The sequence below is a fragment of the Puma concolor genome, chromosome B1 (genome assembly GCF_028749965.1).
Source record: "Puma concolor isolate L17-30 chromosome B1, mPumCon1.1.hap2, whole genome shotgun sequence".
NCBI classification, from domain to species: Eukaryota; Metazoa; Chordata; class Mammalia; order Carnivora; family Felidae; genus Puma; species Puma concolor.
The window spans coordinates 150,550,938-150,568,570 of NC_141670.1; the positions used below are offsets into that span (position 1 = coordinate 150,550,938).

General features: G+C 33.4%; 1 protein-coding gene across 1 annotated transcript; it reads right to left on the bottom strand.

Moving 5' to 3' along the window:
• Positions 1–834: 834 nt before the first annotated feature.
• Positions 835–16,791, bottom strand: LOC147581950 (alpha-S2-casein-like). The gene is made up of 14 exons (XM_086702973.1): positions 16,741–16,791; positions 15,097–15,120; positions 14,312–14,335; positions 14,192–14,233; positions 12,647–12,682; positions 11,395–11,418; positions 11,254–11,298; positions 9,538–9,672; positions 9,001–9,027; positions 7,545–7,571; positions 5,107–5,130; positions 4,971–5,015; positions 4,001–4,129; positions 835–918 (listed from the first exon to the last, which is right to left on the bottom strand). The coding sequence occupies exons 1-14, from the start codon at positions 16,789–16,791 to the stop codon at positions 835–837; spliced, it is 717 nt and encodes a 238-aa protein (XP_086559099.1).
• Between the last annotated feature and the right edge of the window lie 842 nt (positions 16,792–17,633).

Here is a 17,633-nt window from a genome sequence, read left to right on the forward strand (position 1 = left end):
CAAATTTTCAAATCTTTTCACCAAAGACACATGTCGTATAATGTCACTCTCCTGTGTACACCCCTCCCATGTCTTCCCATCACAACCAAATGCATAACACAAATTTCTAAGCTCAATAACCTTCATCTTTATCCCTTACTTTCTGATTTCTAATCTAGTTTTCTTTAACTTTCCCTTCCCTCTGTCTTCTCTGGGTATTTTCATCCAGAGTTTTTCCTTATAATACATGCATGTACCCACTTATTTGCATTTTGTGTTTCTTCATTTGTTAGATACCAATAAAAGGGGGGGGGGTGCTTAGAAAGTTTGTGTTCCCAATGCCTGACTCCCTTCTTCAGTAAGACAATGTAAACTGAGAGGAGTGAGAGTTTGTGGTTGAGGCTATGGCAAGTTATGAGCATGAATGAGAGAGATGGTAGAATGATAGCTGAATAAAACTTTGAACCCAACTGTGGCTGGAGAATATAATCTGTAGTGTTCCAAGTTATCCATTATGAGAAGTAAAATCTAAGTGTACAGTTATGTCAGTGAGCCAAGCTCATTTAAAGTCAATTGTTACAGGACTCTTTATAATATTAAAAGCCTAGTGGGCCAGTCTGAACAATGGAAATGATGATTACACACCAAAGACTGCAATTGAAATTTTATTTTGGGGGAAAAAAGGCGGTTCTATAACTCAGAAAGAATGATGAAAATATCTTAAATAATCATCAGCCCAGTTTGTATGAAACCACAATACAGACCCAATACACTCAACATGAACTAACAGGAAAAGTATAAACTATTCGGGAAATATTCTGCACAGTCTTCCTTTGGCTCAACATTTCTGCCCTATTAATAGGTCTGTCCAAGCATGCTGGTAGTAATGAAGTAATATGGTAGATAAGAAAATGTAGAAGATAGATTTTCCAGCCAAACCTAAAAGAAAAAAAGACAATCCTGTATTACCTATTAGATTTATTTCCAGAAATAATGTATGTCTGTATATAGAACACACAAATACGCAACCATTCTCGTCTGGCAGAATGTTATTATTTATAAGCATTTTTAGTTATTTTCTACTACCCAAATGATATCTAGCATGTAGCAGGATTTTAATAACTATTTGTTGAATAATTAATGAGTGGATGAAAGTTAATAGCCAGGTTCTTTAATCTAGCATACAAAAGTAATGTTCATATTTATTTATTAAATGGTAAACATTTACATTTTCAGCCAACTTTAATGGAATACTTACTTTTATTTTCCAAAATGTCTATTAGTCATAAAATATTGCTGTTTCCTATATTTTAATTCTTTTGATCTAAGTGCAATATAGATTTTAGTAAAGGAATTTTATTGTGATGAATGACTTCAGGCTGATATTTTAAGAAATCACTTTACAATTATTAAAGTCTTCAGAATCTATTGTACATTTTTTTTTAGTTTCTCTGTTTCTTTTGTAATTTTTGTAATTTTTCTGTCAATTCAGTATCTTCTGCCTTATTCCTGCCCGCCCCCCCCACCATTGGCTTGCTTAGTCTATTTCTAATTATATGAGAGGACTTAGTTGAGGACTTAACTCCAATACATCACTTGATCTTCCTGTACTACCGTATCTTCATGCCTCTAACTTAGCATTTAGTACATTGCATTGTCATTTTTGCGTCCTTGTGTAGAACAGAGTTTAACGAGGGCAAATTTGGGATCTTATTTCTATCTCTTTCATGTGTCTCACATGATAGAGCACATGATCAGCGTTTTAGAAATGTAGAAAATATATAAATGATGATAGCAAGGGGAGTATTGCTATTTATAAAATACAACTGTATTTTCAGCTCTTACCCATAGTAGTTACATTAGTATTTTGTAAGTTTATTTTTATTTATTTTGAGAGAGAAAGATAGAGAACAGGTTGGGGAGGGTCAGAAAGAGCGGGGGACAGAAAACCAAGCAGGTTCCTTCTGTCAGTGCAGAGCTGGATGCAGGTTTAAACTCACGAACCATGAGATCATGACCTGAGTCAAAATGGAGTTGGACACTTAACCGACTGAGCCACACAAGCACTGCTGTATTTTTCTCATAGAAGATTGTTTAGTGAATCTGACTCTTTTTCATTATTAGAAGGACAAAAATGACATGACAAAGCAAATCAAGTTTGTGACAATGTACCTAAAGTTAAAGTATCCTCTCAAAAAATAGCCTATCTGGACTTTGGGTACAGTGTGGCATTGGTAGTGGAAGGTTTGAGCCCTAGGGCCAGAAATCTGTATTAGACTCTTGGCTCTTCAACTTTTGCGGGGTGATCACTAACAACTTACTTAACTTCCATGGACCTCAGTTTTCTTATTTCAAATTGGCTGATCATATTAACTACCTCATAGGTTTTTTTTTGTATGCATGAAAGTAGTTAATGTAGGCAAAGGACTTAAAACAGTGACCAGCACATGGTAAATGCCTTAATACATTACTGTTATTACTAATTTCTCTGAAGCCTACTTTGCTCTGTTGCATATAAAAAGAACAAAGTGATAAATTGAAGGAGACAGAATTCTAAGACAGGAAATAACATATACTGTAAGGAAAATATAATAAAAATTAAAGGTGAGTACATAAAAGCAACACTGATGTTCATTGGTTTCCTTGGATCTCCACCACGGCTTTAAAGCAGTGGTTACAATATCAAAAAAGTAAACTAGGAAAAGTAGGTTTTGGGTATCAAAAAAAAAATGATGATTTTTTTTCCAGAGAAAATGATGCAGAGAATTTATTTTAAAGTGGCTTGACTTGTGCAGGAAACTCCCTTGATAATTATATATTTTCCAAACAGAAATGCTGAGTCTTCACTTCTTGGCTCAACTCAAAGATATGGGTAAACATCTTTGTGGACATTAAGTTTGTGACAGTTTCCACCCAATGCCAATGCTTCTGGCTGAATGCATCATCAGCTACAGAGAAAATTTCTTATACTTTATTTTCTTAATTTATTTATTATATGTTTTATAAAATATTTATAAAAACACATGAAATAGGTACACAGGTAACTTACATTTATGAATCAACAATTATTATGCAAAATATAAAATATTTCACAAGCCAAATTATTATTTAATTGAAATTGAAACTACATTGCTTAATGATATTAAGGTCACATTCTTCACATAAAAATTCTATTTTAAATAATTGTTTATGTTTTAAGCTAAAGGCACTTACCAAAAGAAGTAGAAGCTGTTAATTCAAGATTCTTAAAAGTGTCTCTTTAAAAGAGAAATAAATGACATATTTTAGCTAAATGTTTATAATAACAAACAAAAATAATATTTAAATCTCCATGGAAATATTTAGAACAGATTTTAGGCATCTCATAGTCAAACTATAGATACCAAATTCTTATTTTCTCTAATAATGTGGAAGATATCTTTAAATGCTACATGTATATCTAAGAAACTAAATCATGTTTTAAAAATATCTGAGGAATGAAGTGACTTATTCAAAATCAAAAGCTTAGTTATGTCAGGTCTTCTGACTCTAAATTCTATATTCCTTATATTAAATTGTCAGTTCTCTGGGTTCAATTTCTTCCTCTCTCATTTATTGTTCATGTTGAAAAAGAATGTTTCCTAAGTCACATTTTTAAAAAACAATTAAATAAAGGAGAAATGTTAAATACAGCATGGACTACTTTTTAGAATTTCAGATACTTATGTAAAATGGAAATAGTATTCTCTGTTAACTACCGCTAAAAACTATTGTAGGTATCAATTGAAATTTTATAAGCAAATATATCAGAAATTTAAATCTAATGTAAATGCAATTTATCATTATAATTATTTTTATTATAGCTGTATTTGCACCATATCATTTATAATTCAATTTCCAGCCTAGAAATATTTAATTTTGTTTTATATTCTACTAAATAGAATCTGTTGGAATTTTATTTCTCTATTTCATTTCCTTAGCTTATTTTTACTACAAAAGATAAGTCCATTTTTTAAATTAAAAATGAAAAGGGAGAACTTACCAGAGTAGGGGTAATTTGGTAAGCATTTATCGTATTGTGATTCCATGGTTTCAATGCTGCCTGATATTGCTGAACAGTCTTGAGATATTGGGGCAGGGTGAACTTCTGATAATATTGGTTGATTTTGTTCTAGAAAAAAATGTAAGTAATTGTCCTAATATTTCATGTACCAGAGCATACCTGGATATAACCAAAAAACCCTAAAATTTGGTTTGTTTGGGTAAATTCTAAATGATACTAAAGGACCTAAACCAAAGAAAGCTAATTCATGAAATGTTATTTCTATATTTGCATTCATAGAATGAACTATAGAATTGAGATGATTCTTGGTTAATTCAGGCTTCAAGCCCAAAATACTTAAAGAAGAAGTACTTGTAAGAAGGCAAGAGGATAATATTTTTTGCTAAAATAAGTTTCTCAGATTGTGGTTGCATTTCCAGGATCAGTAGAAAAACATGGTTTCTTTACAGTCGTATACATAGAATGTGTGACTAGATTTAGTAGAATCTGTGACACTGAACCAATTATTAATCTGAGTGTCACCTTGTAGAAGTAAATGAATTCATAGAGCAATTTGCAGAGAGCCTGTCACCTATTTTATGATTAATATATATTTCCCTCCTCCATGTTCTATTTTGAAGCATCTATGTGGGCCTGACTGTAGATTACTGTAGGGATTAAAACTGGAATTAAGCACAGAGGCATCTCCCTTCAGGATAATTTCCTGTTTTTACAAAATGGACAGTCGGTGGGTTTTTAGAATAATCAGGGGATAATGGCTAGGTTGGATACATGCAATGCAATGGTACAGTTGATTCTATGGGAGAATATTTTTCCAACAGTTTTGACAGAGTATAAGGAAGAGTTTTATTGAAATTAGAATTTATTAAAAACAGTTGTTGAGAGGAATGGAGTTCAGCAATGTTCATCTAGTCCAGTTATGTTATAAATATTTGTATGGAAAATTTACCCAAAGTGTTAGGTACTTCTTTTCTTCTTCAGTCAGCTCAATTTTCTGTTAATGACAAAAATAAACTGTGATAAATAAAAAAAAAAAAAAAATAGGATGGTATTCAGTTAATTTGGTTTGAATGAAAATTACTTACTTTGGTGAGTACTTCAGTTGACTCCTTAAGGAAAGAAAATAAGAATCAGCTTTACTTGGATAGCCCACCAGTAATTTCATCTATGTCATTACAGTAGGGAACTAGAGCTAATTATTTTAATAATTACAGGCCAAGCCATGGCTGCCAAGAAACAAAGTGCTACTTTATAGGAATTTATTTATTTATTTATTTATTTATTTATTTATTTATTAAGTGAGTTTTAATATTCATTATCAGAGCATTCTTTATGTCAACATAAAGATCCTTGGCTGAAAATATGTTTTGTTTAAAATATTCTATTTACGTTGTTCATATAATGTCAAATTCTCATACAGTATAGGCAGATGCAAACTAAATAGAGGGAGAATGAGTGAGAGAGAAAGAGAGAGAAGAAAGAAAAATGATGCAGGCCTGTGGAGGTATGTGGCAAAACCTGTTTGCCATTTCCAGAAAGACTACTGTTTTTTCTTAGTGCCCATGGGCCCAAGCTTGAATTTGAGAGAAAGGGTAACACATGCTTGTGAGGCACTGAGGAAGAAGATGTTGGACTGTGCCTCAGGTCACAAGACTCTGGGCCACAATCCATGCCTCATTTTCTCTTGAGATGTTTTCCCACTATGTTCATGGACTTGACTCATTCTACTACAGCAGGTGTTCTTGTACCTGTGATTTATACGATACATAACCCAAACCAATATTCAACCCCTAAACAATATGAGAGGGAATCAGGGTAAATTGCAAGATCCTGATTTGCCATTGACTTATTTAAAAAATGCATATTTGCAATGAACCAGAGTTCAGCTATACATTATTAAAAGTATGAGATAGAACAAAACACTTGACTGTATACATAATTCATTTCAAATCTCTAAAATGATTTTGAGTCTGTATATATTTCTTATAAAGGTTTTTCTTTATTGCCAATATTTCCTTATTGGATATTTTGATATGGCTCTGTTTAAAAATTAGCAATACTTAATTTACTTAAAATAATTCCGGCTTCAGCCAGGTCACGATCTCACGGTCTGTGAGTTCGAGCCCCGCGTCAGGCTCTGGGCTGATGGCTCAGAGCCTGGAGCCTGTTTCCGATTCTATGTCTCCCTCTCTCTGCCCCTCCCCTGTTCATGCTCTGTCTCTCTCTGTCCCAAAAATAAATAAACGTTGAAAAAAAAAATTAAAAAAAAAATAATTAACCAGTACCAGGGAAGCACAGTATTTCTCAATAAGCTATTAGGTTATTTTATTTTGTTTTATTTATTTTATTTTATTTTATTTTATTTTATTTTATTTTATTTTATTTTTTAAAATGTTTATTTATTTTTGAGAGAGAGTGCGTGAACAGGGGAGGGGAAGAGAGAGAGGGAGACAAGAGACAGCAGAATCCCAAGCAGGTCCTGTGCTGTCAACACAGAGCTTGATGTGGGGCTGGAAACCAGGAACCAGGAGATCATCAAGAGTGATGTTTAACCGACTGAGCCACCCAGGTGACCTTGGCTGTTTCATTCTAAAAGTATCATTTCCCGGGGTGCCCGGGTGGCTCAGTCAGTTGAGCATCCGACTCTTGACTTTAGCTCAGGTCATGATCTCACGATTTGTGGGTTTGAGACCCACCTTGGTCTCTGCACTGAGAGCATGAAGGCTGCTTGGGATTCTGTCTCCCTCTCCTCCCTCCCCACCCCTTTCTTTCTCTCTCTCATGAAATAAATTTTTTAAAAAAGTATCATTTCCCTCACTAGATGAACTGCTAGAAGATTTCTTGAGAAATAAGATCATCATTATCCTTATCATCATCAAAATTTGGGGACCAAGGTAATTAAATCCTTAGCAGTATATTCTTAATATTCATGAAATTAAAGATCTTTCTGGGGGCACGTGGGTGGCTCAGTAGGTTGGGCTTCTGACTTCGCTCAGGTAGTGATCTCACGGTCTGTGAGTTCGAGCCCCCAGTCTGGCTCTGTGCTGACAGCTCGGATCCTGGAGCCTGCTTTGGATTCTGTGTCTCCCTCTCTCTCTGCACTTCCCCCACTCACACTCTGTCTCTCTCTGTCTCTCAAAAATGAATAAATGTTAAAAAAAATAAATAAAAGATCTTTCTTATATTACAAGCATATTAGTACGATAGGTGAAAAAGGATTGCAGTAAAATTTCAGTTAAATAATAAAACCTAGTTTTGTTTGTTTTGTTTTGTTTAAGAAGCAGTGGAAATCGCATATTTATGCCACAAGGAAGAGTCTTGTTTACATGCAAGAAAGAATTTAAGCTACTTGAGAAACCCAACATTAAAAGGTAGAGAGAAATTGTGTTTTTAAGTAACTTAAAAATATCACTCTGTTTTATTAAAAGAAGAGCATTTTATATAGGCCTAATTATTACTATTTTAATATTAGCTTTGAAAAAATATGAATTAAATATAGCTTTCTATAGTATCAATACCTTACCATGTCAACAGTCTTCCCTGAGGTTTCCTTAAAGAAATAAAAAAAGAATTAGATACTTTATTCCCACTGTATTGATTATACATAATTTACTCTTGAATATATAGGGAAAAAACTCCTCTTTCATAAAGAGGAAGAATATAATTAAACTCATTTTTATTGATTCTTTTAATCGTGGTTACATACCCAAGATCTAAGATCACGTAAGATCTAAGATCTAAGATCACGTAAATATATATACATTTAAAATTTTGTTTTTTAATGTTTATTTTTGAGAGACAGAGCAGGGGAGGAACAGAGAGAGAGGGTGACAAGGAATCTGCAGCAGGCTCCAGGCTCTCAGCTGTCAGTACAGAGCCAGATGTGGGGCTCGAACCCATGAACTGTGAGATCATGACCTGAGCCAGAGTCTGGAGCTTAACTGACTAAGCCACCCAGGTACCCCTATATTTCTTAAACGAATGATGAATGACATATCTCATTAATGAAACAACAAATAGATAAATAAATCTTATCTGACTGGTATGCATAACTGCATTATTTTCCTGCCTATGTAAATATAAAATAAATAATACTTATTGTATAGCCATAACAAAATAAAAAATAATTTCTTAAATATATTTAGTATAAATGGTTTTGATTTATTTCCTGAGATAAGCTGCCAGATTCCTTTAAAATTTCTTAAATTACACATTTTAATCTTATTTTAAAAATTGTTATATTTTCGTTTCTTTTTTGGACTTTTATTTTATTTTATTTTTTTAATTTTTTTTTTCCAACGTTTATTTATTTTGGGGACAGAGAGAGACAGAGCATGAACGGGGGAGGGGCAGAGAGAGAGGGAGACACAGAATCGGAAACAGGCTCCAGGCTCTGAGCCATCAGCCCAGAGCCCGACGCGGGGCTGAACTCACGGAGCGCGAGATCGTGACCTGGCTGAAGTCCGACGCTTAACCGACTGCGCCACCCAGGCGCCCCTCTTTTTTGGACTTTTAAAACTAGGCTATTTCTTGGATGATATGAAAATGACTTTAGTCATTTGTGATATGCAGGAAGACATTTGGAAAATAACACTTTGTATAGATCTGAATGAACAAGAGTCCTTATCGAGAATGATATTTTGGATTCCTCCCACTTCATTTGTAAATTTTAAGATATACACCAGATCTCTTGGTGTGGTAGCAGTATTAATGAGTGACCTTTAAAAAAGTAGTAGTATTAAAATTTTTCATAAAGTCTCCTAGCACAAATCTAATCTTCGTATCTTTGGATGTGTACATTTTTTTTCTGCCCTCCCCAAATTTTTCATGGAGATCTGAAGTGCCAATTCTCCTATATTCTGTAAGTCTAAATTTATTGCTTAAAAAAACTGGAACAAAGACTGTTTAGGGCAGTGCATATTAAGTGTCTAATATCTTGCTAGTTCCTGAGATATTATCTTTATAGTAAAATGCCTTACCTCACTGGTGGAGAGCTGTTCTCTGTTCTGTATATATGTATATAAAAAAGAAAAAGGGCAAGGGAGATTTCGTTATTTATTTTTCAAATGAAGAAAAGCTCCTTAATACAAAACTGTTTTATAAAACAAAATGGAAGAGCACTTGGAACTTGGGCAAGTTACTTCACTTCCCTGCATTTTCTTAATTATTGTCTTTTTTGCTACATAAAGATAATGATAACCTATCTCTCTCCTACATTAAAGAATTGTTTGAGGAACCAAGAAAAATGATATATGAGCAAACATTAAGGCCATGGATACTAAATTTAAATGAAATTACTTATTTTTCATTATGGTTACAATTGTATATGTTACTACAATTTGGACTGTATTGTTTGTAATTTAATTTCTGGACTATAATATTTTATTGTTCTGTGTTCTCAGTTAGAACTTGTTGGGTATCTAGCCATTTTACATATCTTTATCCTGATCTCATCCCTTACCAAAAACAAAAATAAAAGCAAACAAAAAAGAAAAACAGTAAATCAAAAAAGCAGCACTTACCACAGTGGGAATAAAGGAATAGGCTCTTCTCTCAATCTGATCCCATGGGTTCATAACAATCTGAGGTTGATGAAGAGCTTGGAGATATTGGAGGAAGTTCAAATTCTGATAAAATTGGTTGATTTTGTCCTAGAAAGAAGGAAAATGATCAATATTGAGTCCAATAATAAGTCCAATATTGAATCTCCTCCATGAGTCAAAGCAGGTCTCCACAGAACCAAATTACACAGATAATTTGTAAATGGTGGCAAATTTACCTAACAAAAGAATAATCTAGTCACTTAAAACTTGTAACTGTGTTTACATTTGTAGTAAATTGCAGAATTAAAGAAATCATCTGTTTAATTAAGGCCTCCAGAACAATACCTTGTGTGAGAAGAACAAATGCATAAGGAAAGAAAAAGACATTTTTTTGAATTAAAGGTAAGTGTCTGTCATTTCTTTCCCATGTGTATAAAAATTCTGGTCTGCAGTCAGATAGAACTGAAGTTTAATTCCCTTGATCCTGGTCACTGGAATCCATGACCCTGATCATATTGCTTAAACTCTCTGAGCATTACTTACCATGCAGGATTATAGCTGTTAAAATATATAGCAGTTTTCATAGTACCTACTATTTATAAGAATATAATATAAATAAGGTAAAATGAAATATCTATCATCTGTATCTATCTATCATTTAACTATGTCTATCCTGCTCAATAAAAATTCTAGTAAATGCCAGAGCCTTTGATCTGACTCCAAAGATTTTTTTTTAGAGATTAAATATGAAATGACAATAGCATCTTTCCTTAAAATTTTCATTTCATAGAGATTGAAAGTAAATGGGTATATAAAATATCATTTGGTAGAATTGCCTGGGTATAATTATTGGATAAATCCACAACATCAAGAGTGGTACAAGGCAGAATGCTACTGGAAGCATTTTAACAAAGTATAAGAATGGCCTTTACAGTAATTACAGTTTCCTAAAAAGAGAAGTTTTATTTGGAGAGTGCCATTTTTAGTGTTCAAAGAAAGACTATTTCTGTTTAAAAAAAGTTTAGAAGGAATGTCTATTCTGTATAGCGATATGATAACAATACTTACCACTTTTTTAGATGCATCTACTGTGTTCCAAACATTTTTAAACATAATTCATGTACATATCATCTAATATTATTCTGCAGGGTCAATATGACTATCTTCACTTATAGTTGAAGAAACTACAGCTTGGAGAAATTAAGTAATAATTTGAGAAATTATGAATGGAGCACAAATTGCTGAACTCCAAAGTGTGTGCTCTTCCCTTGTGCCTATGGCAAACTTTTCTAGTTCATAGAGGATGGGTTATATGATGTATGGCATGGAAACCTTTACTCTTGAGATATCTATCTATGATGCCATTGTCAAAAGTTGAGTGGGCAATAATGTCATACTTCAATTATGCTGGTATCTAACTTCCATCATTTAAACTTGAAACTAATCTTCCGAGGTTTGTAACTCTTTCAACATCGGCCGGATAATTGTTCAACGCTTACTTTTCTTAAAACACATCCACAAATTTGACAAGATAGCAGCCAGAAATTAAAGTAACAAAAATAGAAAAAAATGCCTACTATAAATTTGGGGGTAAATATCTGATCGGTATGCAATGAGTTATGTGAACATTTGGGAGAAGACATAGCCGTAGTTAGATGGTTGAAACTGTGATTTGTATGAGAAATTTACCAGTTGCTGTAGGTAGATCTTTTTTTCCACAGTGGGCTTAGCTTTCTGTTAGGAAAACAAAAGCACTTGCTATAAAAATTCACAAAAAGAAAACACTGCTAAGTGACATAAATCCATTTTGTTTGAATGAACATTGCTTACCTCTGTGAGAACTTCAGCAGACTCCTTAGGGGAAGAAGAGAAGAACTACTGTAACTGCATGACTTCACCTTAGAGTTGTACTAGAGTGGTAAGGGTCAATTTATTGGAATATTTGGGGCCCATGCCACCGCTACTGAGAAATATACCATTTGTATTATGAATTCAATAAATTAAAACATTCATCATCAGAGCCCTTGCTTTGTGTCAAAGTCATAGAAGATATAAAGTTATTTATAAGTGACCATTGGCTCTCCATTTGAGTTACCAATTTGCAGTTTAAGAAAGAGTAAAACATGCTTCCTAGACATATGTAGAAAGATTTCAGGCTCGGCCTCAGGCCACAGGGCTCAGGGCCACAACTAGGCCTCTTGTTTTCCCGGGCATGTTTTCACATTATGCTTTTTGCTTGGATATTTCTACTATATGAGTTATTTCTGAAACCAGTGACCCACACATCTTAATGCCTTCCCTTAATCACCCCCTTTAGACAAGAGGTTCTCAAATTTAAAGTATATCAGAACAATGCCTGGGCGATTCTGATGCTGCTAATTGAGAAGTAACACTTTGAGAACTACTGCACTAAGCAATATTGAGAGGCTTTTCAAGATAAAACTATGTTGAAGGCAAATGGTAGGCTCTTGATTTGACATGAGCTTGATTTAAAATGCACTTTTCTCTGGAGTCAGATATCTGATGCCTCTATGAAAGGCACCAATGTACATTGTGGTGTAGATAGCCACTTTCAATCCATTTGGGTAAGTGATTTCTCCACTGTTTACCCTATTTGTGACTTTAACAAGTGAATGCACACTTTGCTGGAAATCTGGTATTTCTTGATGAACTTGCTATTTGATGTTAAAAGAAAAGGGCTCTTACTTCACTAGATGACCTGCTAGAATATTCCTTGAAAGATAATAATAAATATCAAAATCCAGCCACCATAAGAAATCCTCAGGATTATTCTTGAATATTAGTAGTTACTGGGGATATTTCTCATATCACCTAGATGGTCATTAATATGATAAGTTAAAAGGATTAACATAACAGCAATAAAACCAGGTTCATGGTTGCTCATTATTAATCACCTTTGGAAAACACGTGGAAGAGATAAAAATGATCTTGTAATTAAATGGAAGTGTCTCAAAAGAATATGGACCAATTTAGGTGGATACTAGTAAGGTGAGCAGGGAAAAATTGTCATTTTTAAGAACTTATATATCTCTTTCCAGTTTTATTAAAAGAGGATACTTACAGAAATTCCCAATTCATTTATGTTTCTTGTGATTTCCTTGAAGAGAGAAGAAAAATAATTATATTTCTTATCTCCACAGCATTTTTATAAACATTTTCTCCTGATCATAAAGGGAAAAATTCCTCTTCCATAAAAAGAAATATTAAATAGATTCATTTTAATTGTATGAGTTTTGTATGAATTATATTAGAATTTCCCATTTGGTGACAAACATACAATCAGCAGTATTTATTGTCATATTTATTGTATGTATTGTATCTCCAGAGAATGGTATATTTATTATTATATCCCTACAGACTAAACCACTGTTTGAGACATAGTTCTTGTTCAGTAAATTGGCCAAAAGAATGAATGAACACACAAGATTAATTTAGGCAATGCATGGATAAACTTTTTTTTTTTTTCATTTTAGTAGTCACTATTTATTTCATTCTATATTGTAAAAAATATATCAGGTCAACTAACATTTGTCTTGGAAGTAAATATATATTGCTTCTATGATAAATTCATTTAAGTTTAAATGAGTCAATTTGAAGAAAATATTACAGTAGGAAATAGCTTTTAAAAAAGAAAATGTTAGGGGTGCCTGGGTGGCTCAGTCGGTTGAGTGTCCAACTTCGGTTCAGGTCATGATGTCATGGGTTGTGGTTTCGAGCCCCACATCAGGCTCGCTGCTGTCAGTGCAGAGCCCACTTTAGATCCTCTGTCCCTCTCTCCTGCCCCCCCCCCGCCACTCACACACACTCTCTCTCAAAAATAAATAAACAAACATTTAAAGAAGAGAGAATAGTTTAAAAAATAAAAAAAAGAGAAAGGCGAATGTTAAGTTTGAAGCTTTTAGGAATGAAAACCATTAAAAGATAAGTCCTCCATTCCTCACAGAATGTGGAAATCAGTGTATTAGTTGATCCATGCAAAAATATATTTCCTCCAATTGAATTATTCGTAGAATTAGGGTAAGAGGGTGCAATTTTAGTGTCATTCTTTTAAAAAATCTTGGTTTTCAAATTTGATTCACTTGGAATATGTTTTCCAAATCTAGGTTAATGTCAATGTTTTTTTTTTTTTTTTCAAAGTAATATAATATTTTTGCTTCACATTGTCCTACAGATGTGAAATCAATATATAGTTCACAGGATGTGGGACAAATGTCTCCCCCCAAAAAGAAAACAATACCAAGAAAGATCACATTCACTGAAATGAAGTATAATATTCTTGGTCATAATGTGATATCAAGAAAAATCAACTTTGTGAACAAAGTGTACAGAATTAGGGAAGAAAGGTAAAGATGATGGACCATTAAAAAGAAACTCAAAGATATTCTGCTTTAATAGCATGTCTTGCAGGTTCTAGCCCACAAATCTTTTCCTACTATCCCTTTCATGTTAGTCCACAGCATTTTGGTAAAGCAATGGAAAGCCTTGCCATTTTTACAATTATAATTAAAAATAATACTCATTTTGGGTTAATGAGAAAATGACCCATGTTTGAGAGAAAAAGATACCTCATCAATCAGGAGTAATAGATTAAAAAATTAAACTTTACCTTACTGGGATGAATGAACACTTTCTTTTCCTGTTTAAATTTCTACAGAACAAATAACTTCTTTTATAGTGTTGATTAAATAAAAAAGTAAAATTATATGTAACATAAGTTAGGACTTACTTCTTGGGAGATGCTGATAGATTCCTTAGAAAAAGAAAAACAATATGACTTACTTACCTAGATTATATTCATACTAGCAATAAATTGTCAATCAACAACCGTTAGATAACATTGAGTCTCTGCCTAGGTTAAAGAACAAAATTGATCAAAGTTTCACTCCCTGTATGTAATTAACTTACTATATTTCAGATAATGAGCTCATTCCACACTATTTTCAGTTTTGAATAGCTGAATCAAAAACTTTCCTAAATATCATCCACAGAGAAGAAAAGAGAAGATTTTCTATTTGCACTGTACAATTTCCAATTTTCTTTTATTTTCATTACTTTTTCTTTGGTATTTTTTAAAGAGACAAAATATATTACAGGAGACAAGAAAATCCTTTAGTAACATTGAAAATTCTGTGGACACCTGTTATGCACCTATGGATAGAGTCATTTGGAAATTAGCACTTAATATGGATCCAGAAAAACATGAGTCTTTATTGCAGAAACATAAAATGGATTCACAAAATATACAGTGTTTATCATGACTTCTGAGAGAATACCATTAATATTGAGACAACTTAGGAAAAAACCCAGAAATTTAATCTTGGTAATTAGAATTTAGAGCTTTGGTCTTGGTCTTTATTCCTCTCTTTTTTTTTATGGTTGCACTTCCAATTTTTTTTCTGGCACTATAGTTGTAGTCTTATTGGTAAAAAAAATATTGTAAAGACTTACAAGTTCAGTGCATTTATGTTTTGACTAGGTGAAAGGATTTTATGTTTTATTAAAATGTCTTACCTCACTGGAGGAGTGATGTTCCATCTTTTGCATTAAAAAAAAAAAACAAATTTCAGTTTTATTGGTTATTTTAAAGTGAAAATCTGTCTTGTTGTTGTTCTTATATTGGGGATGTGGAGCTTCTAGAAATCCATTTCTGGGAATGCTTAGGGTTTAGTGGGATGTTTCCCATAATATTAATAGATAAATCATTTTATACATCAAATAAGTCATTGTTATGGCTTAACATATTTCTTACTTTTAGGAAATGATTGGGTTCTTGGTTTTTAAGTATTAATCCTGTCACAGCCTAAAATACAAATGTAGATGTGCTACAGAATATTAAAATGTTATAACACCATGATATTATATTTTATTTAGTTTATGTTGATTTCTAGATTTAATTAATCTTAAAGGAAAGATTGAGGACAATTACTGACTTAGAGAGAAAGGGCGAAGTGTGGTTAAGACTAGTAGATTATAGGCAGAAGAAATAATCAAACTTGGTGTAAGATTACTCATTGAAGTGTTATTATGATTATTTTTTTCTATTTACCTAAATGGAATTCTTACCCTAATTTGCTCCCGAATTGGCTTTGAATTTAAGAAATAACAAAAAAACTCTTCAAGATATATATGTGAGATAGGAAACAGAGGATGCAGAGAATTCTGATCACCTTAAGGTATGGTGCAGTTGTGGGGAGATATTGGGTATGGAAGAGGGATTGACAGTGGGGGTAGAAGGGAAAGGAAAAAATCAGTTACTTCTGAGGAATTTAGTAGATTCCATGTGTGTGTTTTCAAAGCACTTCATTGACATGACATATCTAGTCCACTGTATCATTTTGTGATATATTTACTATATTCTCACTGGAAGACTACGATGCCTTGAGAAGTTAAGGGATTATTTTGCAGTAAGTTATTTGGCAGTGATTTTCTTTTCTTTTTTTTTTTAATTTTTTTTTCAACGTTTATTTATTTTTGGGACAGAGAGAAACAGAGCATGAATGGGGGAGGGGCAGAGAGAGAGGGAGACACAGAATGGGAAACAGGCTCTGAGCCATCAGCCCAGAGCCTGACGCGGGGCTCGAACTCCCGGACCGCGAGATCGTGACCTGGCTGAAGTCGGACGCTTAACCGACTGCGCCACCCAGGCGCCCCGGCAGTGATTTTCAAAGTGAACCACTCTTTAACACATCAATGTTTCCTGTCTAAACAGATTCTGAACTACTGTAACCAAGAATAGTGAAATTCTGACCCTTCCTTGAGAGATGGTTTTTGAGTCTACATTTTCTCTGTGGCTTTCCTACACTTTTCAAGGTATCCTTGCTTTATCTCAATATATTTCTTACTTTTAGGAAGCGGTTCTTGGAGTCAAAAAATGTTCCCCAGTACATTCAAGCAGATATGGAAGGAAGTTCATGCCTTTTAACCTATAGCTAACATCTCCTTCATCCTATAAGGAGAGTACTTTATAAAAAGTGTTTTTGTCCACCTTCATACCTTGTATAAGGCAAGGCCAATGAAACCTCTGATCATAGGTTTTAAAAGTCACACACTTGTCTCTATTTCTTGCTCCCTACCCTTGCCATCGTCTGCATAAAAGATTCACTCTTCTTATATTTAAATAAGAATAGATAATCATAAACATGTCATTATACTTACATGCTTTGCAAGAGCAGTAGCCAAAAGGCAGGTAAGAAGAAAGAACTTCATGTTTACTTAGTTCTGTAAAATAGGTATATAGCAAGTTAATAAGTTTTATTCTCCTGAAAAATTACACATTTTCTCAATAATTGTACATTAATTTAGCTTTGTTCCAGGCAATTAGGAAGGTCTAATGAAAACTTTGATAAAAGCAGATTCACTTGAGAAACACATGGATATGAACATGACAAGTTCTTTATAAAGAGAAATTTTACTAACAGAATATAATGTGAAATCTTGGTTTCTAAAATGTCGAAGTTCCTTTTTGGGTATAGCAAGTTAGTAGGGTTTTTTTTTTTTGCCCTATATGTAATTGGTTAATTAATTTACTAACTTACTCATTCAATGACTAGTTGCTACATACAACATATCAGACATGAAGATACAGTGATGAAAAATAAGTACACTCTATCAGGCCATTTATTTATAACTCTTCCTCAATCTTGTGGACAAGGACTATCAGAAATGTAAAATAGAAGAGAAACTCTTGTTTAAACAGATATCAGGTGCATCAAAACATGCAGTCTGGCTCCTTCATGAGAAGTAGCAGGTGGAAATAATATTGTGATGGGTGCAAGGAGGTCTGGGTGCCTCCCAGTCTGAGACAGGCTGCTGAAGCCTGAATAAATCATTAAACATCACGCACCTCGTATATGTAGCAAAAGAGAGACTGCTAATAAGACTGATTTCTGTAATCCCTTCCAGCTCAATCTCTAATACCATGACTATGTGTTAGTCCACAAGGTTTGCTGACTACATATCAACTTCACTTTCCTATTTGTTAAACAAAGAACTGAAAAGTGAAATAATTATTCTAATGCATTGTTTATATATAACAGTGTCTTACTGTC